We start from the raw sequence: 24,400 nt of genomic DNA, 5'->3' as shown, positions 1-24,400 counted from the left end.
TTATTAGGTTCGCCTGATTCGCCAGTTGCAGCCCTTTCTGGATCGTGACGCCTTGCGCACAGTCACTCACGCCCTTGTCACCTGCCGACTGGACTACTGTAATGCTCTCTACATGGGGCTCCCCTTGAAAAGCACCCGGAGGCTCCAACTGGTCCAGAATGCGGCCACGCGGGTGGTTATGGGCGCAACTCGTTGTGCCCACATGACCCCCCTCCTGCGCGAGCTGCACTGGCTCCCAGTGGTCTTCCGCGTGCGATTCAAGGTCTTGGTTACCACCTTTAAAGCGCTCCATGGCATTGGACCTATGTACCTTTGAGACCGTCTTCTGCCACCAGTAGCCTCCCACCGGCCAGTCCGCTCCCACAGAAAGGGTCTCCTCAGGGTGCCATTGGCAAATTATGTCGGTTGGCGACACCCAGGGGGAGGGCCTTCTCTGTGGGAGCCCCTGCCCTTTGGAATGAACTGCCCCCAGAAATGCGTAAGATTTCTGATCTCCATGTATTTCGCTGAGCCCTCAAAACCTTGTTGTTCCGCCAGGCTGGGCTATCAATGTAAAGATTTTACTTGGTTTTAAATATGGGATTTTAAATTTGGGGGTTTTATAATTGAGCCAATTATTTAATAATTTTAAAATTTTGTCTGTCTGTGCTTTTAATCAGGCTGTACACCGCCTTGAGACCTTCGGGAGAAGGGCAGTACAGAAATAAAATGAATAAATAAATGAATAAATAAATGAATAAATACTCGCTTTCCCCCAAAGAGACCCCTCGCATGCTCTGGGGGGAGGGACAGAGCACAGCCTGAGGAACAAACCTTTTTGGGATGGTCTGGGGGGGAATCAGCCCGGCAGCTTCAGGGAACAAGGCAGGCGCCACGATTTGCAGCTGGTTACCCCTCTGGCCGCCGAGCAGTCAGCTCAGGGCAGACAATGGTCGCAATGACTTCACTCCCCAGCAGTGTGAGGAGCCGCTGCCTAAGCCCTCTCCGCGCCCAGGAGCCGAGCGAGCCGAACGGGAGTTCCTAACGTGAATTGTCCCTCCTTTCCAGCCACCGCTGCCTGGATTCCCCAATGTAATTCTCAGAGCCGCGTTTCAGGGTTTGTGGGTCTGCCGCCCGAAAACGCTTTCCTTTGGAATCAGGAAAGCGTTTTCGGGCAGCAGACTCGCAATCTGCTTCCTGATTCCAAACATGGGGTGTGCAGAGGCAAAAAAAGTGCATTGCGTTTCAGGTGGCAGCGCTGCAATCCCCTCCCCAAATCCAAAACGGTTCCCAGTTCCCCGCTGTACATTGCAGGGGAACTGGCCGCCTGCCGCCTGAAACGCGGCTCTGAGAATTGCATTGGGGAATCCGGGCAGCAGTGGCTGGAAAGGAGAGATGTTTCACTTTAGGAGCTCCCATTCGGCTCGCTCGGCTTCTGGGCACGGAAAGGGCTTACGGCGGCTCCTCACATTGCTGGGGAGTGAAGTCATTGCGATCATTGACTGCCCTAAGCTGCCTGCTGGGCGGCCAGAGGGGTGACCAGCTGCAAACCGTGGGGCCCGCCTTGTTCCCCGAAGCTGCTGGGCAGATTCCCCCCACCCCCCACCATCCTGAAGCGGGTTGTTCCTCAGGCTGTGCCCCGACCCAGATTCCCGCCGCCTGGAACTGCCCGAAAATGTCTGAAGGGTGGGGGCTGACAGGTGGGCGGGGCTACAATCGGAGTATAAAACGCACCCAGATTTCACCCCCTTTTTGGAGGTCAAAAGGTGCGTCTTATACTCCGAAAAATACGGTATTTGCTACAGAAATGCAACTTTAAATTTTCATATAACTGAGTAACAATGCATTTATTGTTTCTTCTGAAAGAGTAATTTTTTTCAATAATTCTGACTCACAAATTTCATTTCTGCTTAAGGAAGAAAATGCTATTCATTAGGATGATTCTGTCATTAATATGCTATTAAGGAACACAGTACAGACTTTTCTATTCCCAGTAAATGAATTCCATTTCTCTACAAAAATTTCTACTTAGTCACTGTTAGTACCAATACTATTAAGAAGCAAGAAACAATGTGAGTCCTAATGCATTTCTATTATCTTAAGAAAATTAAAATATTCCCTTTTTTTTTCAAGTGTCTCAAATTGTGAAACTAATTGTGATTACTTTGAGTTATTTATTTATTTATTTTATTGGATTTCTATACCGCCCTACTCCTGAAGGACTCAGGGCGGTGAACAGCCACAAAATAAAACATATAAATAGAAAAATATAAAATAAAATAAAAACAAATTAAATAATTTGGCTGAGACAAATTTAAAATACCCCATAATTTAAAACAAATTAAAAATTACATTTAAAAAGGGGAGAAGATTTAGGCCAGGCCAGCTTGATGAAATTAAAAAGTCCTAAGCGCGCGACGGAAGGTGCACAAATCCGGGATCCTCCATATCTCTGGGGGGAGCTCGTTCCAGATCATAGGTGCCCCCACAGAGAAGGCTCTCCCCCTAGGGGCCGCCAGTCGACATTGTTTGGCCAACGGCACCCGGAGGAGCCCCTCTCTATGGTAGCGTACTGACCGGTGGGAGGCTATTGGTGGTAGCAGGTGGTCCCGTAAATAACCAGGTCCTAAGCCATGGAGCACTTTAAAGGTGATAACCAAAACCTTGAAGCGCACTCGGAAGACCACTGGGAGCCAGGGCAGCTCCCGCAGGAGCGACGTGCACCCACGTTGCTCCCATAACCACCCGCGCGGCCGCACTCTGCGCCAGTTGGAGCCTCCGAGTGCACCTCAAGGGGAGCCCCATGTAGAGAGTGTTACAATAGTCCAGACGAGAGGTGACGAGGGCATGAGTGACTGTGCGTAGGGAGTTCAAACAAATCCTTTGATTCTATAGAACATTATTCCTGTGAGTTGACCTAAACAATCTTATTAGTGTCTTCCAGATGAAGGAACATATATGCCCATTAGAAACTGAAGTCCCAAACTTATTAAAGAGGGCCTAATTCACAAAGTATCCATTCAAAATAAAAACACTGATTAATGTAGTCTTAATGTATGGGTTATTTATAGGAAGTAATACTCCTACATCCATTGGCTTTTGCTTCCTTGTAAATATGCAGGTTTTATATTTATTAAATAAGCATTTTATATGCAATGAATGTGAGAAATGTGTAAACTATATGTTTCTAGAGATTAATTTGTTAATTTCTATTTCTTTTCTCTCCTTGTCCCTATATAAAATGTATATCAATAAATTCAGTAAACTGATTAATAAATAAGGTTTAATTTGAATGAACAATCATTTGTAAATCAGCACTGATGCTATCCTTGATTTTAAACACATACTTGGTGATAAAATAGATTTTCAGTTAATTTATAAAACTACGTATTTCTGTAGAAACCAAACTGCAATTATTTCTGCAGTTTTTCACAGTATATGCTGTGGAATGTAACACTACAGTTTCAATGACAGTAAGGTCAATTATTACTTTATAATAGCGATAGGGTTGTTTATTTTTCTAATAATATACCTAATACTTTAGGGATTTTTGCCTATAATAATTATTCAAAAACAGCATCAACTGGAACAAAGGGAAGTGTAGTAACTGATCCAAAGCAAATAAAGATTGCCTTGTAAAGCAAAAATACTCTTGTCTACCTGAAAATAAGCAGTTTTGAATTCATTACAGTGTCAGGGTTCTGAGCAACCCCCTAATGCAGAGGTCTTCAAACTTGGCAGCTTTAAGACTTGTGGACTTCAACTCCACAACTCTCTTCAGCTGGCTGGAGAATTCTAGGAGCTGAAGTCCACAAGTCTTAAAGCTGCCAAGTTTGAAGACCTCTGCCCTAATGAAATCATGAGCCTCCCCGTCCCCCTTGCCTATAGCAACTCGAGAGCAGGTCGAGTTGACATTCAGTTTATTTCCTAATAATTGTACATGTGACTTCAATAAACTGATGAATTAGTGACTGAAAAGGCGCTTTCTATTGCAAAAATGCATAATGTGGTATAGGAAGGAAGATAAGATGGATTTTGTAGTCGTTATGAATACTGTTAAATAATTAAATAGATGAGTGCTTAAGGATGTGAATGAGGAAAAAATACCTGACTGCTACATTAATATATTCAATATTAATCTTGTAAAATCTATAGATACAAGATTTTTTGATGTGGTATGCTTATAGATATTGGAAGAAGATATCCTTTCTGCCCAAATTCTTAATTCATAAGCAAAATTAAAACTCTTCTAAGATCTGTACATACGGTTTCAGACCTCTCAGAACTAGAGCTTTTTCCTCAAAACAGATCCCAGCATCAAATACTTAAACTTTCCCAATTTTCTCACTTCAGATCCAGGTTTTCTTGACCTTTACTTAGTTCAAATGGTGAGGACAATAATCCTTGAGTTAGTCCTTATAATAAACCCTTATTGGGAGCCTTTTAATAAACTTTGAGATAATCCATAAATAACAAAGTTCTCTCCTACTTTAGCATCAAACTTACAATGAAACTTTTGCTAAGCTAAAATGAAGCAAATAAAGAGTTTCCTCCCAGCTATCCATTCAAAGCAAATCTTTCAATACTGAAAAGTATTGATAGTTTCTCCAGCCTCACCATTTTTTTTCATTCTTAGCAATCAGAAATGAAGTTACATAAGATTATAGTATTATTCTCTTAACAAGAATAAAACTAAATGTGACATTAATTTTGGATACCCTGAGTTTATGAAATTTGCTAAGGGAAAACAAGAATACTAGAAAAGAGACTATGTTTTTGAAAATAAATTATGTTTAGAATATATAGTAGAAGCATATATGATTTTAAAAAGACAAGACTTATGTGATCTTTGTTGCAGATTTCATTTTGGTATTACTGAATACATTTTTATCACTATATTTATGAATAGATCCTAATTTATGAATAGATCAAAGGGCACAAACCTTATTTTGTTCCTTTAAAAAACACTGAATAGTGTTCCTCATAGAGGAACACAAATATTCAAGTCAGGATATAGAAACAGGTTTGTTTAAACACCAAGTTAAGATACAGAACTGACCTTATTCAATCAACATTTCTTTTAAATGTTCTTTGACCTGAAACAGAAAAAATACAAAATTCAAGCTGGCAAATTTAAAAGGTGTGTGTATACATATATACATAGACATACCTACATACATATATACATATATGTACATAATGTATATGTACATATACATACACATACACACACACACACACACACACATACATACATATACCGTGCAGTGGTGGTATTCAGCAGGTACTATCCGATTCAGGCGAACCGGTGGCAGTGGCGGGAGGCTCCGGCCACCTGTCTGGACATCATCACGTCCTGTTATTGACACTCTGCGCATGTGTGGAAGGTCCTGTGCTTGCACGGAGGTGGTGTGCGGTCACATTTGTGAACCAGTAGCAAAGGTAAGTGAATACCACCCTTGATACCATGTTTCCCCGAAAATACGACCTCCGAAAGTCCTAGGTTGATTTTTACATGTGCGCCCAATATAAGCCCTATCCCCAAAATAAGCCCTAATTAGGACCCTGCCCACTCCAGGATACACAGGTAAAAATTAAGCTAGGGTGGGGAGGGGTGGTGGTGGAGCTGCCCTACTACTTACCTTTGGACAGCTGCAGTCAGGCCTCACACACCCCAACACCTGTCTTGCCAGCAGCCCATTTCTTCTGCAGCTGGCAAGGCTTTCCTGAAGGCCTCGGCCTCAATCCGGAGTCCTGTTATCGGCTGCAGAGGCCTTCAGGAAAGCCTTGCGGGCCACAGAAGTTCCTGAAGGCCTTTGACAGTGAAAAGGAGACCAGGAGCGACGCACACAAGTGAGGTGAGTCAGTGGATGACATCCCCCCCTCCAAAAAATAAGACCTGCCTTTTTTGGTGGCAAAAATATATATATGACAGGGTCTTATTTTGGGGGAAACACGGTATACATACATACATACATACATGCATACATACATACATATGTTTGTGTGTGTGTGTGTGTGTGTGTGTGTGTGTGTGTGTGTGTGTGTGTTGCATCACCATATTTAAAATTGGTACCCTTTCAATATCTGGCCTCCGGTTCTTCTTCTCATGCAGACACGGGGAAGCAATTGAATACATATGTTCAATTGAGGTGATGTTCAAATTGCTGATTTTTTTATCAACATAATCTTCTATAGTTTTTTCTTCATCTTCAATTTCCTCTTTGATGGACAGCTGAATGGAGCAGCAAAGTATTAAAATAATATTACTTAATGATATAGGAATTCCATAAAGAAGGAAGAAAAACAGATTGTTCTTGTGAATTGATTAAACGGAATAAAGCAAGCTGGGATAGTATGGTAGGATGGGACAATGGAAGAGGTCATATGTTTGTATCACCCTATCTATAGGTCATCTTGTACGTTCATTGCAAGAAGGGCTGTTGAGTGCCCCTACCCTATGAGGCTAAAGGAGTAGGAACCCCTATATTATAGAATGTAAATAAATAACAAAGTTTTCAGATTTCCATGTTATGTTTTGCTTAGATTCTGATAAAATGGGCATTGGTCTTACCTTAAATGCCAGATTTCTTGAGGGGGGTGACATTGTCCAGATGAGGGTTATATCAGTCGGATCTGATGCTGGCTGAGTCATAACTTTTGACCACTCCCCTTGCTCCGCCCCTTTCATGCTCAGTTTTGACGAAGGAAGGCCACCAGAAGTATCTCCAACAGGAACCACCGTTATCAGGAGGAAGTAATTCGGTCCAACGGGACAACTGGAAAAAAACTACTGAACAAGAACAATAAACTGTATAGGCACTGAGACAGAGGGAGGGGCTGGACAATGTCACCCCCCTCAAGAAATCTGGCATTTAAGGTAAGACCAATGCCCAATTTCCTTGATGAGGGTGTGACATTGTCCAGATGAGGGACATACCAAAGATTTGGCTGTCTCAAGGGCGGGATGTCGAAGGGCCTGGAGAGACCCTCGCACGATGCACCTGCTGCAAAACCCTCCTGCCAAATGACGCTTCAGCAGAAGCAAAGGTATCTATCTTGTAATGACGAATAAATGGCGAGGGGGTAGACCAGGTGGCTGCCCTACATACCTCCTCAAGGGAGGCCTGAGTTGCCCAAGCTGCTGAGGTAGCAGCACTCCTAGTGGAGTGGGCAGTAATGCTATTGGGAACAGGAATCGCCTGGGCCTGATATGCCGAGGCGATGCAAGCCCTGATCCATCTACCAATTGTGGCAGAAGAGACTTTGAGCCCTAGGGAGCCTGGCAAAAAGGAAACAAACAAAGCCTCTGACTTCCTGAAGGGAGCAGTCCTTTTGATATAAATCTTTAGGGCCCTCCGTACATCTAAGGTATGCCACCTTCGTTCCAAGGCATGAGAGGGCCGGGAACAGAAATTGGGCAAAATAACCTCTTGGGCCCTGTGAAAGGGGGAATTAACCTTGGGAATAAAGGAAGGGTCCAATCTCAAAATAACTGTGTCCGGCCGGAAAACACAGAGATCCTCCCTAACTGAGAGGGCTGCCAGCTCCGAAATGCGACGGGCTGAAGTTATGGCTATAAGGAAAACCACCTTAAGGGTGAGAAAGCGAAGGTGAACCGTGCGGAGGGGTTCAAAGGGAGTCTCAGTTAAAGCGTTAAGGACCTTGGGCAAATCCCAAGTAGGGTATCTATGAATCGAGGAGGGCCGCAAGAGCCTGGCTCCTCGCAGGAACTTTTTTATCACAGGGTGCTGAGTGAGTGGTCGGCCGGATGGACTGGACAAGGCCGTAGACAGAGCCGCCACATGTCTCCGAAGGGTACTATGGGCCAGACCACGGTCAAACCCATCTCTGAGGAACTCCAAGATCTGGGCAGGTGAGGCTGAAACAGGATCTATCTGCCGGGAACGGCACCACCTATAAAAGGCGAGCCAGGAGATATTGTAGAGTCTGACTGTGGATTTACGTCTGCAGGCTTGAACAATGTGAATCACCCTATCTGAATAATTGTCCTGCCTTAGACGGGCCCCTTCAAGCGCCATGCAGTCAGTTGGAGCCACTGAGGGTCCGGATGAAGAAGGTTCCCCTGACGCAGTACAATCTCGTCTGGTGGAATCCTCCAAGGGTGAAATGTGGAGAGACTGACCAGGTCTGCGAACCACGGACGGCGTGGCCAGTGGGGAGCCACGAGGATAATTTCTGCTCTGTCGGCGATGACCTTCCGAATCAGGGCCGGAATCAGAGGCAGCGGTGGAAAGGCATAGTGAAGACCCGGCGGCCAGGTGAGACGGAGAGCGTTGACCCCTTCCGCCCCTGGCGTCGGGAACCTCGAGAAGAAGCGAGGAAGCTGATTGTTCAGGTGTGTGGCGAAGAGATCTATGGCTGGGATGCCGAACCTGTTGCAAATCTGATGAAATATGTCGGGATGAATCTGCCACTCGCTGTTGTCCACCTCTGTCCTGCTCAGGAAATCCGCCTGTGTGTTTTCCGACCCCGCAATGTGGTCCGCTCTGATGGAGAGGAGGTGTTGTTCTGCCCACTTGCCCAGACGAAATGATTCCTCCATGAGGCGCTTTGAGTGGGTGCCCCCTTGACGGTTGACATGTGCCTTCGCCGCCATATTGTCTGTCAACACCAGAACATGACGGTGTTGCACGAACCGGTGAAAGTGCGTGAGAGCGAGACGAATGGCCTTCAGCTCCAGCCAGTTGATAGGGTTGGCGAGGTCTGATGCAGACCAACGGCCCTGAGCCACGTGTGATGCAAGATGAGCCCCCCCATTCGTGAAGGCTGGCGTCTGTAGTGAGTACAAGTTGGTCGTGATTCATGAAGAGACACCCCTTGTCGAGAGAAGGCGATGTCCACCAACCTAGCGATCGCCTGACTGAGAGTGGAACTTTGACTGTTAACATGGTGTGAGCTTGGCGTTTCTTTTGAAAAGGAAGCAGGAACCACTGCAAGTGGCGAGCGTGAAGGTGTGCCCATGGGACGATCTGGACGCAGGAGACCATCTTGCCTAAGAGCTTGGATAGAGTGGCCAATGGAACTGATGGAGTTCTGCGAATGAGAGCTACTAGGTCCCTGATGTCTGACCGTCGTTCCAAGGTTAGGTAGACGGTCCCCTGGGCTGCGTCTATGATGGCGCCAAGATGGGTGATCCTGGTGACTGGCACTAACTGACTTTTTTTGTAGTTGACCAAGAACCCATGGTTGTTCAGGGTTTGAATCGTGAGGTGTAGGTCGTGTAAGGCTTGCTCTTGAGAGTGAGCCTGAATCAGAATATCGTCCAGGTAAGCCTGGATCCTTACCGGTTGTTGTCTCAGGTGAGCCGCCACCACCGCCAGGACCTTTGTGAAGACCCTTGGTGCAGATGCCAGTCCGAAGGGAAGAGCCCGGTATTGAAAATGCTTTCCTGCATAGCTGAATCGGAGATACTGTCGATGCTTTGGCAGGATGGGAATGTGAAGATAAGCCTCCATGAGGTCTATGGAAACTAGAAAATCGTTGGGACGAATCCCTTGAAGAATAGAGGTTAGTGAACACATTTTGAATCTGCGATACACTATGTATGAGTTGAGATTTTTTAAGTCCAGAATGGCTCTCCACCCCCCTGACCGCTTTGGAACTACGAACAGGATGGAATAATACCCCTGTTTCCATTGATCGTGGGGGACCTCCTCTATGGCGTGAATCTGTAGTAGGTGCTGAACTGCTTGGTTCATTAATTGACGTCTGGATTCGCTTTTGGAAGTTGGACATTGAAGAAAGCGGGTTGGAGGCCTGGAGAGAAATTCCAGGGGGAGGCCGAATTTTACAACTGAAAGAACCCAAAGGTCTGAAGATGACCTTTCCCACCTGTCCGCGAAGAGGGACAGGCGACCCCCTACTGGAGGATTTGGTAGTGAGTCACTTACGACTGCGGGACTGGCGGAAACCAGAACCCCGAAAGGACCGTTTGGGCTGGAATTGTCTGCTCCTGTCCCGAAAATATTGACGGTCCGAGGATCGATAGGATCCCTGAAGATATTCCTGCCTGGAGGGGCCTCCCTGGGGGTAGGAACGAGAGGAAGGCCTTCTGTAATATGGAGAGGGTCTTCCTTCAGCCCGTTTGTATGTTGAGGGCAAAATTTTTCGCTTGTCCCGTGTCTCTACAAGAAGAGGGTCAAGTGATTCCCCAAATAGTCTGTTTGCAGAATATGGAGCTGCAGCCAAGCGCCATTTGGCCTTAAGGTCAGCAGGCCATTGGCGAAGCCAGAGCATCCTGCGGGCTGAAACTGTAGAGGCTAAGGCTCTGGATGCAAATTTGGCTGAATTCAAGGTTGCATCAGCCGAAAATTGAGTGGCAGCAATGATTTTATTAATATCCTGATGAAGGCGAACCTCCCTGGGGGGTACCCTTGCCTGTAACTGTTGAAGCCAAAGGATGGTAGTCCTATTAAAAAATGAGGCTGATGAAGCTGATTGAATTGCCCATGCCGAGGCCTGATGGTTCTTTTTAAACAGAAATTCTAACTTTTTGTCTTCTGGCCTTAGACCTTCAGAAGTATCCCCAGTTACGTATGAAGAAGAAGAGGAAAGGGCCGCTACAGGACTGTCTACAGGTGGAACTTGCAAGAGTTGAGTAAACTTTGGAGCAACAGCATAATATTTCTTATCTGAACCATGTGCAGATGCCATGGTTGCAGGCCCAGCCCACTGTTTCTTTACCACGTCTATGAACAGTTGTGGAGTTGGTACATAACAAAGTTCAGGGGGGGGCTCAGAAAAAGGTCCCTGTAGTCCACCCTTTTGAGCCTCCTGCATCTCTTGAAAGTATTCATCTTCCTTTAAGGCGGCTGTTAAGCGAGCCTTATGCAATAAAGACTTGAATTTATTGGGGGGAAATAATCCTGTAAAGGCAGGTTGATCTTGGATTATCCCCTCATCATCTGATAGATCAGAATGTCTCTCTTCCTCAAACACAAAGGCTTCACTAACTCTGGAGGCTGCAGGAGAATGAGAGCCAGTAAGACTGACTGCAGGAGAAATTCTAATACGGGCAGATCGCTCTGAAATAGCAGAGCCAGAGTGGTGACCATGAATATTGGCTGCCATTCTAGAAGCAATGGCCTGTTCAATCAGAATTCTCAATCCTTCTGGCACATTTTTTAAAGGATCTTCGGGGTTTAGCACAGGCATAGAGGATTCACCTGTTGAAGCAGCTGCAGCTGCAGGCCCACCAAATACAGGAGTTGCAGGGGTCATTAATTGACTTGCAAAGGGGTTTTGCAAATTGCTTTGGTCTTGTTGAAGAACATTACCCTCTCCCTCCGAAGACCAGGCCTGGCTAACAGTTGAAATGGGAGGAGGGGGGGTAGATGGGGGGGGGGTCCCCTTACCAGGCTCAGTTGCAGGCACTTCACTAGCTTGCTTTTCTAGAGATTTATGCCTCTTTGTTAAATCCTTCTCCTCAGGCTTAGAAAGGTGCTTACGTTTGGAAGTTGATTTCTTCCCAGTGTACATAGTATTTTCCTCCCCATGGGAAGAGCGATCCGCCATCTTTAGTATACTCACTGCGACCACGATGTCGACTGGAGAAATAGCTTTTGGTTTCAGTTTCGCCACGTGGTTGAAATTTGAGATGGCAACGACTCTGGCGTTAAGCACGATGGCTGCCAGGTCACACTTGAGCAGGAGGAAACTCTGCTCTGGAGGTATCTGTCTAGTCAAGCCTAGAAACGGACCTCCTCAGCGCCCCCACAGCCATGAAGAGAAAAAATAAAAAATACTGGCTGGAAATGCCACAGGGGGAGGCAAGAAGAAGCTTGCTGCCCCCCCCAAACTTGCAGACTCGTTGGTGGCAAAGCGGCAAAAATTTCCTTTTAAAATTGCCGCGGGGCTTCAATTAACCGCTCTACAGCTGATAAGCGGTTTTGGGATCGCTGTAGGGTGGGCGGCGGCCCCATTTGGCAATTTCCCTTAAATTAGGTAATTGCTATTATTGTTGGTGGTATTGTGGTCTAGGGCCCCTTAAACAATCGTTGGTGGGATAGATCAAAAAAATCCCCCCCAAAAAAGACAGGAAAAAGAAAAAGGAAAAAAGTTCCCTTTTAAAATGGGGCTTTCAAAATGGCCGCCGCCAGGAGCGAAGCAAAGCCTGCAGCTTAGGAGGCTCTAGCAAAGCAAAACCGGCAGGCTACAATAGAAGGGGGGGAAAAAATTTAAAGGGGAAGTAACAATTTTAAGCTATAGAAATAAAAAGGTGGTCAAAAAGACTTACAATTCTGTGATATTGAACAGACCTGGGCTGTATAGCCAGATCTGTAGGAGATGTTTCTCTCAGGCCGACTGAGTCTAAACTGAGCATGAAAGGGGCGGAGCAAGGGGAGTGGTCAAAAGTTATGACTCAGCCAGCATCAGATCCGACTGATATAACCCTCATCTGGACAATGTCACACCCTCATCAAGGAAATCCTTTTCTATCCTATTTTTCACAATATTACAGGTTCCCATCTTCTGGAATATTTTTAAGTTATATGGACAGTTATATTTCAATCACATTAAGCATTTGCTTATCTGAACTTGCATATTTTTATCTTACTTAGAATAGAATAAGCTGGAAGGGACCTTGGAGGTCTTCTATTCCAGCCCTCTGCTCAAGCAGGAGAACCTATACCAATTTAGATAAGTGACTGTCTACTCTTCTTAAAAACCTCTAGAGATGAAGCGTCCACAATTTCTGAAGGCAAGCTGTTCCACTGGTTAATTGTTAGGAAGTTTCTCCTTAATTGCAGGTTGCTTCTCTCTTTGATTAGTTTCCAACCACTTAACATCTTCACAAAGTTTTATTGATAAGAAATTATTATCTCCAATTAAGATAATGCCCAGTTTCCTTGATTCATATTCAGGTACTTCTTTCTTCAGTTTCCAAAAGGAATCAAGAAACTGCTTTATTCTATGACTTGATACTTCTGATATTACCAAAGAATCAACAGAAACACACTGCCACACTGGTTCTTATACCTACATGGATCTAACTTTAAAATAAACCAGCATAAGGGCAAAGTTTTTTTTAAAATTCCACAATATTGACATTACAAATATTTGATGTTCACTTCAATGATCACTCTGAACCCTTGTTTTAACTACAACTTGTTAAATAAGCCACAAGCAAATCATAATACAACTTAGGGCAATATGTAAATTTGGCAAAGCTTCTACTAGAATCTGCCAAACCCACTGAAACAGTAGACCAGCTTTTCTTAGCCTTGTGCCCTCCAAAGATGCTGAACTTCAGCAGGCGTGGCATTGGCATAGCACTGAAACTGATACATGAAACTATATATATGAACATACCAGTAACTGGGGATCCCGATTTTCATCCATAGGACTAAGCCCAGTTATTATTTCGAGTAATACCTGGAAACAGGTGAAAATTAATAAGTGAAATAGATGTCACAGATTTTCATCAAATATCACTGTACAACAATCAATATAAAAAAATACTATTTTATTTCAGCGAGGAACACTCAATTACCTTAGCAACAAAGTGAGCGACTTTGGTACAATTCCATAAAGACTTAGTTTATAATTATTGATCAAAAGTGTATCATTGAATATATGAATAAACCATTTTCAAAATCTCTGTATGATTATCAATAGATCCAGGATTACATCAGAAACTTCTTCAAATTCTACATTTCATAGAGGGGGATTTGAAGCCTTTTCACGATGAACAAATATTTAAATAATAGATATTTAATAAATAGATATTTAATAGATATTTTTAATAGATATATTTAATATATTTAAATATATATTTAAATATATATTTAAATATCTGATACCTGCCTGAGAAAAAAATAAATATTACTGTATGCCCTCTGACTACCAGGAGTCAGCCTCTTAGGAAAAACTCTGGCTTGAGATAAAATAATGGGCAATTCCCACTTAATCCCATTCATGACTTTCTTATTGAAGAAAAATGAAGTCTGTCTTCAAAAGCAGAGCAATTCAACAACAATTGAGACACTGTCATTACAGGAAACCTGGAGTTAAATTTAGTTGTGCATTGGACCATCCCAAAGTTGGAAAACAAGCTACAGTTTATAAGCTAACAATAATTTTTCATTAGGCAAGGTGGTTTAGGGAACAGAAAGGGAAAACAACCCTCATTTACTGACTTATTTTAAAAAATAGCAACTTACCACGCCAAAACTGAAGATATCCGATTTAGGAGTTATCTCCCCTCTTAATGCCTCTGGTGCCATATAAGCTGCTGTCCCAACTATTCTATCTGTTAGAATAGTGTGTGTAAATCTTACCGATGCCCTTGCAAGCCCAAAGTCAGAAAGTTTTGGTACAAATGTTTCTGTCAGTAAGATATTCGCACTGGGGAAAAAATAGTAAGCTAAAAGTTATTTTTTGCCCTTTTCCTGAAAGGGGGGCAATATATCAAGCAGAAATAACAGCTGGTTAAATCCAAATGGCAGGAACCTTTCTGGAATTCATTTCACAAGGAACTCAAAGGAAAGGGGTAAATCTTACAGCCTTTTTATCCTACTGTCACCCTTTAGAATGCTTTTCACAGAAATTAATTTTACAGGTTCTACCTTTTAACATCTCTATGAATATGGTTATTTTCATGCAAGAAGGAGATTCCATTTGATGTCCCGTACGCAATGTTGCATCTTGTTTCCCATGGTATTGGTGAAGAGTTGTCCTTTATAAACAGAGAGAGTAGAAAAATCTCAGCACTTTATTGGGATCACTTATTTTATTAAATAAAATTAAACTAACAAAAGAAGAAAAACAAAGTTGAGAGCATTCCATTCCCAAGAACAAGCAGCACTAACCAATTAAAGCTACAAAACTTCTGATATTTTTTTCCAAGATGAGCTGCAGTTTATAAATTTGGATCTTATTTTTTCATGTCAGTGATTCCATGAATTGAAAGGTCATATTCGGCAATTTGGAAAAGAAGTATATTTCTATCTCATTTTTATATATTGTATAAATCATATACTTTAATTCTTATAATAAATAATATAATTATATATTATAAACTCCAATCTTTAAAGTTTATCCTTAATTTGTTCAATTAGTATTAGCAGGATTAGTAGTCACTAGTCAAAGAAAACTGGTCATGTCATAATGAACTTTTTGACTACAGAATTTATGAATTACAATACAGGTAGTCCTCAAGTTACAACTATAATTGAGCCCAAAATTTATGTTGATAAGTGAGATATTTGTTAAGTTAATTTTGCCCCATTTTACAATCTTTTTTTTTTTTAATTTGATTTATATGCCGCCCTTCTCCGGAGACTCAGGGCGGCTTACAATGCGTTAAACAATAGCCTTCATACTTTCGTATATTTATACAAAGTCAGCTTATTGCCCCCACAAACTGGGTCCTCATTTCACCTACCTTAGAAAGGATGGAAGGTTGAGTCAACCTTGAGCCTTGGAGAGATTCGAACCAGCAGTAATTGCAGGCAGCTGTGTTAATAACTTTGGTTATTTGCCTCGGTTGTTAAGTGAATCACTGCAGTTGATAAATTAGAAACCTGGTAGTTAAATTAATCTGGCTTTCCCATTGACTTTGCTTGTCAGAAGGTCACAAAAGTTGATCACATGATCTTGGGACACAGCAATGGTCATAAATATGAACCAGTTGCCAACCATCTGAATTTTAATCACATGACGATGGAGTTGCTGGAATGGTCGTAACTGTTGTGGTCCGCCAGCAGCCTGCGGAGCTGACAGCGGAGTCAGACAGTGAGGAGGCTGAGGAAGAACATGGGCCAGTCCTGGAGGCTAGGGAAGGCCCAAATGAAGGCTCTGCGTCGGAGGCAGAGATGGGGCCAGGGCCATCTGGGAGTGATGTGCAGACTCCGGCACCTCCAGAGGCTGACTGCAGAGTGGCAGAGAAACAGGAGGAGCCTGTTCCTAGTGCACGCATGAGAAGAGCTGCCAGAAGGCAAGAGCAGCTAAAGCAAAAAGGATGACTCGGGAGTAAGGCCAAGAGATGATTGGCCCCTCCTATAAGGCTTAAAAGACCAGCAATGGCTCTTGGGCTCTTTGTCGGAAAACAACGTTGACAGATTTGTTTCTTGTCTTGCTGCATTTATTTGTCAGCATCTTCTGCTTCTGAACTTTTGCCAAGAAAAGCCTTTGGCAGGTTGCCTAATTAGACCAAGGTTGGTGATAAGGCTGAAGAATTGTGTTATGAAGAATTTGTTTTGAATTAGTTTGGACTATGCTGAGAATGAGTTTATTTATTTTATTTATTTATTAATTTTATTTCTCTACCGCCCTTCTCCCGAAGGACTCAGAGCAGTGTACAGCCTGATTAAAAGCACAAAGACAGACAATTTAAAAATAATTAAAATTATTAAATAATTGGCTCAATTATAAAACCCCCAAATTTAAAATCCCATATTTAAAACCAATTAAAATCTTTACATTGATAGCCCGGCCTGGCGGAATAACAAGGTTTTGAGGGCACAGCGAAATACACGGAGATCAGAGCTTACGAATTTCTGGGGGCAGTTCATTCCAAAGGGCAGGGGCTCCCACAGAGAAGGCCCTCCCCCTGGGTGTCGGCAGCCGACATAATTTGGCCGATGGCACCCTGAGGAGACCCTCTCTGTGGGAGCGGACTGGCCGGTGGGAGGCTACTGGTGGCAGAAGACGGTCTCGAAGGTATCCAGGTCCAATGCCATGGAGCGCTTTAAAGGTGGTAACCAACACCTTGAATCGCTCCCGGAAGACCACTGGGAGCCAGTGCAGCTCACGCAGGAGGGGTGTCACGTGGGCACAACGAGTTGCGACCATAACCACCCGCGCGGCCGCATTCTGGACCAGTTGGAGCCTCCGGGTGCTTTTCAAGGGGAGCCCCATGTAGAGAGCATTACAGTAGTCCAGTCGGGAGGTGACAAGGGCATGAGTGACTGTGCGCAAGGCGTCGCGATCCAGAAAGCTGAGTTAATTCTCAGCTTTTCTAATAAAGTCTGTTTGTTTCAAACTGATTGCATCTGATAATACCTACTTGGGCCTGGATCACAACAGTAACTGTGGAAAATGGTCATGTCATTTTTTTCAGTGCCGATGTAACTTTTTTTTTTAAAAAAAAGTTTTTTTATTTTTTTTAAAACATAAACATAAAACACATCTTTTCCAAAACGAAGCATTGATCCGGTCACAAATTACTACAAATCACTAACAAGTCTTAATTTCCAATTAACACAACTTAATATTTTACCCAGTTATTTCCCTAAATTCTATCAATATAACTATGCCATTATTCTAAAAACCCGCTGTCGAGCCCGGCGTGCTCAGCATACAGAGGGGACGGGAAGGAGAAACGGTGGAGGACCGGTGGAGGATATTATTCACAACGTTCTATGGCGAAACAGCAAGACGTCGTAGCGGTGGAGGTGGCACGGGATATAGACAAGGCGACACACGAGGGGGTGGAAGGGCGTCGGGTTAGGATAACTACGGACGCTAGGAAAAACGCCGGAAATGCGATCCCAAACTACAATGGCGCAACTGATGGGACAACGCCCCGATCATTACGAAGTGGAGTAATGAGGGGTGGGGCGCGGAAATATAAAGCATTATGAGGCGGATGCTCGTAGCGCCAACTTTGAAAGACTTTGTAGCTTGGCGTTGTCTCGTATCTGACGAAAGCATTAAACCAGCATTCACCATTCAGTTGATGTGTCCAGCTGTGTTTTATTGCTGTCTCCGTGCCGTACGGGACAAGGAGCTGAGAGAAAGTTGGCGCTCCATTCGCTCTAGCTTCGCACTCGAGGTGCGTTTGGACGTCTGGCATGGCGGAAGGGATGGACCCCGAGGTGGAGGTGTTGGCAGAGATGCCGGTGGAGGAGGTGAGCGCACGACCGGAGGTCTCAGACGAGATGCAGCCAGTGGTGAGACCGAAGGAACGGCCCATAAGCCAAGACGAGGAGGGCGGAGGAGCGGGTGAAGTTGAAACGAAGCCAATGGAAGGGCATCATTCATCCGGAGACTGGTGGCGCAGCCCAGCAGTGGCTGGCGGGAAAGCCCCTACCATCACCCCACCGGCTGAGCCGTTTAGGCGTTGGAGAGAAAGGCGTTGGGTGGATGACGACGAAGGGGGCGAATGGAGCTATTCCACCGGCCTTGGCTCTTCTACTCTGGAGATTCTGAGGGAGCCGTTTGGGGAGAGTAGTTTCAGAGGCGCTCCCTCATGGCAACCATGGGCTGAAGGGGCGGAGACGTGGCACAGTTCGGGTACGTCCGGATCGACCCGGTTCCGGTTGGCTAGCCTCAAATTGCGCTTGGATACGTCTACAAGCAGAACACGAAGTCCGGAACGGGCAAAACCAGAGACCCGTCCTCGTCCTACGGGGCCCAATCCGGGATCTGCCGGCCAGGGCGGAGGACACGCCCCCGCCCCTCAGCCCTTCCAAGGGGATAACCAACACGGGGCGAGTTTCGGACGTCAACACCGGGTACAGCGACCGCCCCCACCTCAGGCTCACCCCGCTCCTGGATATGCAGGACCTCCTGGCCAGGGTCCGTGGCAGCCTCAACCAGTGTGGGGCCCGCCCCCACTACAAGCGTCATTTGATGGCAGCGCAGACAGGGTGGCTATCTTTCTAAGTCAAGTCCTCAGCTATTTTGACTTGTACGGGCAATTTTATCCTACCCAGTGGTCCATGGTGGTGGCAGTTACCACAGTGCTGCAAGGAGAGGCAGCCGATTGGGTGGCCGACCTGCACAGTGACCACGCTCGAGAGTTGACAGATGTGGGGCTGTTCCTAGAGGGCCTCTGGGCCCATTTTGAAGATGACTCCCGCATCCAACAAGCTGAAGGAGAATTGGTGGCCTTACGGCAGAGGGGCCGCCCAGCTAGAGAGTATGTGAAGGAGTTCCGCTCCGTTGCAGGGTGGCTGCAGGCGTGGCCGGAGCGGATGTTAGTCCACCAGTTCCACCTTGGCCTGGATAGGGAATTGTGGCAGGCTTGCATATATCGGGGTTTACCTCCCCGTTTGACGGAGTGGTTCAAGGTGGCCATTGACCTGGATTTGGGATTGAGGGAGTTCCGACTTCGAGAGACCACTGGAACCATGCTGAGACAAAGACCACCCGATAGGCCATCCACTACCCGAGATTCAGGGAGGCCCACTGCAACCCCTGGGTCCTCACGAAGGGCACCTTTTTGGTATTTCCGATGCAACCAGACTGGACATCGAGCTGCCGATTGCCCATTTCCTCCTCCTCAATCATTGACGGGACGCACACCTGATCGACCTGGCGGCAGAGGCGGAAGACGGATAACACCCGAGCGGTCCTGGGTGGCTTTGCAGGCCGTGACAATGGATAGCGATAGCCCCGTTAAGGAGGAGGGCACCCCCCCGGGACCTGGTGACTTGCCGGTGGTGCTGGGCGATAGCGACAAGGAGGACAACCGTGATCCGATGGTGAGTGCCCCCATCCGTCCGTTCATTATTCAAGTTAGTCTCCGGCATCCCCACACTAATACCATGGTTTGCCAAGGGGCACTTGTAGACTCTGGGTGCACTAGGTGCCTGATCCGAGCCTCTCTGGCCAAAGAGCTGGGACTACGCATGACCCCGTTAAAAGTCCCCATTCGTTTTGAGCAAATGGACGGGTCAGTTCTTGGAGGATCTCTGGCAACCCAAGTGACAGAACCCGTAAGATTAGAGATAGGGGAGCATTGGGAGCTCATCCGGTTCATAGTAGTAGAGTGCATCATAGAACTCCTTATATTAGGTCTGGCCTGTTTGGACAAGTGGAGACCTACCATATGGTGGGAGGGCGGATATAGAAAATTATGCTTAGAGCTAGGCCCTGAGCCAAGGGAGGAAAGGCCAATCGATCAGATCTGGGGTGTTCACCCACAAACAGAACCTCGATTAAAGGACACCCGGGTACCAGGGGTCCCCGATGCGTACGCGGACCTGTCTGATGTTTTTAGCGAGTACTGTTGTGACACCCTCCCACCACATCACGCCATTGAATTGATCCCAGGAGCTAAACTGCCGAAACCATGCATGTATGTGATGACTCCCAAGGAGATAGAAGAGTTGCAAAGGTATATCGACAATAACTTAGCTAGGGTTTTATAGCACCAAGCCGGGCTCCTATGGCAGCGCCCGTCCTTTTCCGGGAAAAGAAAGATGGGGGCCTTCGATTATGCGTTGATTTCCGTGGCCTGAACGCCGTAAGTGTCGAACCCGTATACCCACTGCCATTGATAAAAGACCTCTTAGCAACATTGGCCACAGGCCGAATATTCACTAAATTGGACCTAAGGGAGGCTTACTATCGGATCTGCATCAAAGAGGGGGACGAGTGGAAAACCATGTTCAACTGCCCCCTTGGGAGTTATAAATTCAAAGTGATGCCCTTTGGATTACAAGGAGCTCCCACCGTGTTCATGCAACTCATCAATGAGATATTGCATGAACATCTCTATCGGGGAATCTTAGTATATTTGGATGACATACTCATCTACACCGACACTATAGAGGATCATATATGCTTGGTCCGCCAAATGCTCGAAAAACTATTGGCCGCCAAACGTTTCGTCAAGGTATCCAAATGCGAGTTCCATTGCACCGAGTTGGACTATTTAGGGTATAGAATCTCGAAGGGAGGTTTGCGAATGGATCCCCAAAAGGTGATGGCGGTTATGGAGTGGCACGTGCCAAAGACGAGGAAACAAGTACAAAGTTTCCTCGGGTTCGCTAGTTTCTACCGTCAATTTATTCCAGCCTTTGCACATATAGCATTACCACTTACCAACCTTCTACAGACAAAAGGGAGCCACTCCCCCCCAAAACCAAGCCAACAGGTCCTCTGGACTACCGAATGTCAGAAAGCCTTCGATATTTTGAAGACATTATTCGCCAAGGAGCCAATCTTGCAGCACCCCAACCAAGATAAGCCATTTGTAGTACAAACCGATGCCAGCGACGTAGCGGTGGGCGCTGTATTGCTCCAATCAAACAAACAAGGGCAATTACAACCCTGTGCCTATACATCGAAAAAGTTTACCCCAACAGAACGCGGATGGGCCATTTGGGAAAAAGAGGCATTCGCAGTTAGGTGGGCACTTCTTACCTGGCGGCATCTCCTGGAGGGGTCAAAAGTGCCATTCGAAGTGTGGACCAACCATCGAAACCTGATGTCCCTGCAAACCCCTCGAAAGTTATTGCCTAAACAGGTGCGGTGGGCTCAGTATTTTCAACGGTTTAACTTCTCCTTAAAATATGTTCCCACAGGGAAAAACTTTTTGGCGGATGCCCTATCACGAATGCCACAGTATCACAGTCAAAGGGATGAAGTTGTACAAGCCATGATACCCGCCAAACATATAGCCGCCGGAAATAGGGCACCGAGCGAATTTGCACAAGGATGGAAGACCAAGCTTCAAGAAGCTTTACGAACCGATGATTGGGTAGCATCACATTGCCAATTGGTTGTTCGTAAGAATGGATATGCATGGAAAGACGACAAGCTGTACATTCCCAGGGTACTGAGAGATGACGTACTACAGCAATGCCATGATGTCAAGGCCGCTGGGCATTTCAGATTCCTGAAAACGTTACATTTGGCTAGATGACAGTTCTGGTGGCCTCGAATGAGACAGGAAATAGAAGAATATGTCAATAGCTGTAACATCTGCGCCAAAGCGAAGCCCAAACCTGGAAAACCTCTCGGTTTACTACAAACCGTGGCTAATCTGACGAGACCCTGGGAAGAGATAGCTATGGACTTCATAGTGGACCTACCACAAAGCAATGGCTGTAATGTTATCTGGACTGTTATCGATCTCTTTTCCAAACAGGCCCATTTTATACCCTGCGCTGGACTCCCGTCAGCCTGAAAATTAACTAAACTATTTGTCCAGCACATCTATCGACTTCATGGGGTACCCCGTAGAATTATTTCAGATAGAGGGGTACAATTTACAGCACGGTTTTGCCGAAACTTCCTTCAATTAATAGGTTCCACTCAAGGACTTAGTTCAGCGTTCCACCCTAGTACCAATAGCGCTGCCGAAAGGACTAATGCAATGGTGGAACGCTATTTAAGAAGCTATGTTTTGTACCAACAGACAGACTGGGCTGCTCTATTACCTTTCGCCAAAGTGGCGTATAACAATGCGGTACATCGCAGCACTGGATATACGCCATTCCAAATAGTTACTGGACAAGACTTCGTCGCTATCCCAGAACTCAGACCTACGCAACCAGAAATAGCGCCTAGCAAATGGGGAGAGAAAATACGAACTCTGTGGCCGCAAGTAAAATCTGCCCTTGATAAAGCGGCAGCCGAATATAAAATCCAGGCCGACAAAAAACGAGCCGTATCCAAACCTTTTAAAATCAGGGATATGGTCTACCTGTCCACGAAATATATCAAACTCCGACTACCTAATCGGAAACTGGGACCCAAATACCTAGGTCCCTTCCCCATCGAAAAAATTATTAATCCAGTTACAGTCAGTCTAAAACTTCCGCCCCCGTTAGGGAAAATTCATCCGGTGTTTCACTGCAGCCTCCTTAAACCTGTAACTATTGTGAGACCCACACCAGCCCCACCCCCACCAGTACATGGAGAACATTACGAGGTGGAGGATATCCTAGATTCCCGAATCCACCGTGGTAGGTTACAATACTTAGTGAAGTGGAAGGGATATCCACTAGAGGAAGCCACCTGGGTTCTAGCGACAGACACCGCAGCTGACCGGTTAACACGCCGGTTCCATAAAAAATACCCATGGAAACCGTCGGGCAATACTAATACATCTACTTTGTGTTTTCCAGAGAGGACCCTGGTGAAAGGGAGCCGCCTGTCGAGCCCAGCGTGCTCGGCATACGGAGGGGACGGGAAGGAGAAACGGTGGAGGACCGGTGGAGCATATTACTCACAACGTTCTACGGTGAAACAGCAAGACGTCGTAGCAGTGGAGGTGGCACGGGATATAGACAAGGCGACACGCGAAGGGGTGGAAGGGTGTCAGGTTAGGATAACTACGGACGCTAGGAAAAACGCCAGAAATGCGATCCCAAACTACAACGGCGTAACTGATGGGACAACGCCCCGATCATTACGAAGGGGAGTAGTGAGGGGTGGGGCGCAGAAATATAAAGTGCTACGAGCATCCGCCTCATAGCGCCAACTTTGAAAGACTTTGTAGCTTGGCGTTGTCTCGTATCTGACGAAAGCATTAAACCAGCATTCACCATTCAGTTGATGTGTCCGGCTGTGTTTTATTGCTGTCTCTGTGCCGTACGGGACAAGGAGCTGAGACCCGTTACTTAAATCTTAAATCCTAACCAAGTATCATTCAACTTTTCTCTTTCTTTTTGCTTAGATGGATATATTTTAACAATATAAATCATTACAGTTATTGTAAACATTTAAAAGATATTTTAACTATTGCTCCCAATATAATCATCTTCATTACTTTACTATTAATCCTAATACAATCATTTCTTTTTTATTACTGTTGAACTCAGCATTATCATCTTTATTTCGGTTGTTAAACCCAATTTATACATTTCATTTTTACTGTTAATCTCAACATACTCCTTTTTTTTGGCTGTCCTACCCAGCATAATTTTTATTTTTTGGCTGTTAATTCCAGCATTACTGTTACTCCCAGCAAAATCCTCTTTATTTTGCTGTCCTACCCAACATAATCATTTTTTGTTTTTTGGTGATTAAACACAGCATATTCTTTTTTGTTAATCACAGCATAATCATAGTTAACTTTATTGGCTGTTAAACACAGCATAGTCATTTTTGTTTTTTGCTGTCAAATACAGCATAATCATTTTTGTTTTTTGGCTGTTAATTTAATAATTTAATTTAATTTAATTTAATAATTTAATTTAATAATTTAATTTATTTAATTTAATTTAATTTAATTTAATTAATTTAATTAAATTATTTAATTTAATTTAATTTAATTTAATTTAATTTAATTTAATTTAATAATTTAATTTAATTTAATTTAATTTAATTTAATAATTTAATTTAATTTAATTTAATTTAATTTAATTTAATTTAATTTAATTTAATTATTTAATTTAATTTAATTTAATTTAATTTAATTTAATTTAATTTATATGCTGCCCCTCTCCGAAGACTCAGGGCGGCTCACAATACATTTAAAAAATCATTATAAAAAGACATTGAAAAATTAAAAAAACATTAAAAACATTAAAAACTCATTCACACCATTCATGGCCGGATCTCGCCAGATCACAAGAGCGAGATCAACGGCCCCAGGCCTGCCGGAAAAGCCAGGTCCAATAGAGTGGGGATGGTCCGGACCTCAGGAGGTAATTGGTTCCAGAGAGCTGAGGCAGCCACAGAGAAGGCCCTCCCCCGCAGGCCCACCAGCCGACAT

The 24,400-nt window shown here is 44.9% G+C and overlaps 2 protein-coding genes across 4 annotated transcripts in view; one reads left to right on the top strand and one right to left on the bottom strand.

Annotated features, from left to right (window-relative positions):
* IRAK4 (interleukin 1 receptor associated kinase 4) overlaps window positions 1–24,400 on the bottom strand; it is a 51,542-nt gene that overhangs the window by 15,208 nt on the left and 11,934 nt on the right. For all 3 annotated transcript variants that reach the window (XM_034408843.3, XM_034408844.3, XM_034408846.3), the window contains 5 exons: window positions 14,571–14,680; window positions 14,166–14,349; window positions 13,315–13,377; window positions 6,056–6,214; window positions 5,039–5,075 (listed from right to left, as the gene is read on the bottom strand). In XM_034408843.3, the coding sequence (XP_034264734.1) occupies window positions 5,040–5,075; window positions 6,056–6,214; window positions 13,315–13,377; window positions 14,166–14,349; window positions 14,571–14,680 (552 nt within the window). In that variant the 3' untranslated portion in view covers window position 5,039. The remainder of the gene's footprint in view (window positions 1–5,038; window positions 5,076–6,055; window positions 6,215–13,314; window positions 13,378–14,165; window positions 14,350–14,570; window positions 14,681–24,400) is intronic.
* On the top strand, window positions 7,533–10,635 carry LOC148112873 (uncharacterized). Its single transcript, XM_087873270.1, has 2 exons — window positions 7,533–7,855; window positions 7,954–10,635. Exons 1-2 carry the CDS (start codon window positions 7,671–7,673, stop codon window positions 8,534–8,536), a joined length of 768 nt encoding a protein of 255 aa, XP_087729396.1. The 5' UTR covers window positions 7,533–7,670; the 3' UTR covers window positions 8,537–10,635.

This window comes from Pantherophis guttatus, chromosome 7 (genome assembly GCF_059756535.1).
Source record: "Pantherophis guttatus breed Tessera chromosome 7, ASM5975653v1, whole genome shotgun sequence".
Taxonomy (NCBI): domain Eukaryota; kingdom Metazoa; phylum Chordata; class Lepidosauria; order Squamata; family Colubridae; genus Pantherophis; species Pantherophis guttatus.
The sequence above is the reverse complement of the archived record's forward strand: the minus strand, read 5'-3'. Positions and strand labels throughout refer to the sequence as shown.

Bases quoted from the DNA above. Each gene is read 5' to 3' on its own strand.
- LOC148112873 (XM_087873270.1), top strand. From the start codon at position 7,671: ATGAATCGAGGAGGGCCGCAAGAGCCTGGCTCCTCGCAGGAACTTTTT. The intron at 7,856-7,953 runs GTGAGGCTGAAA...TTACGTCTGCAG, and splicing joins GAACTCCAAGATCTGGGCAG to GCTTGAACAATGTGAATCAC.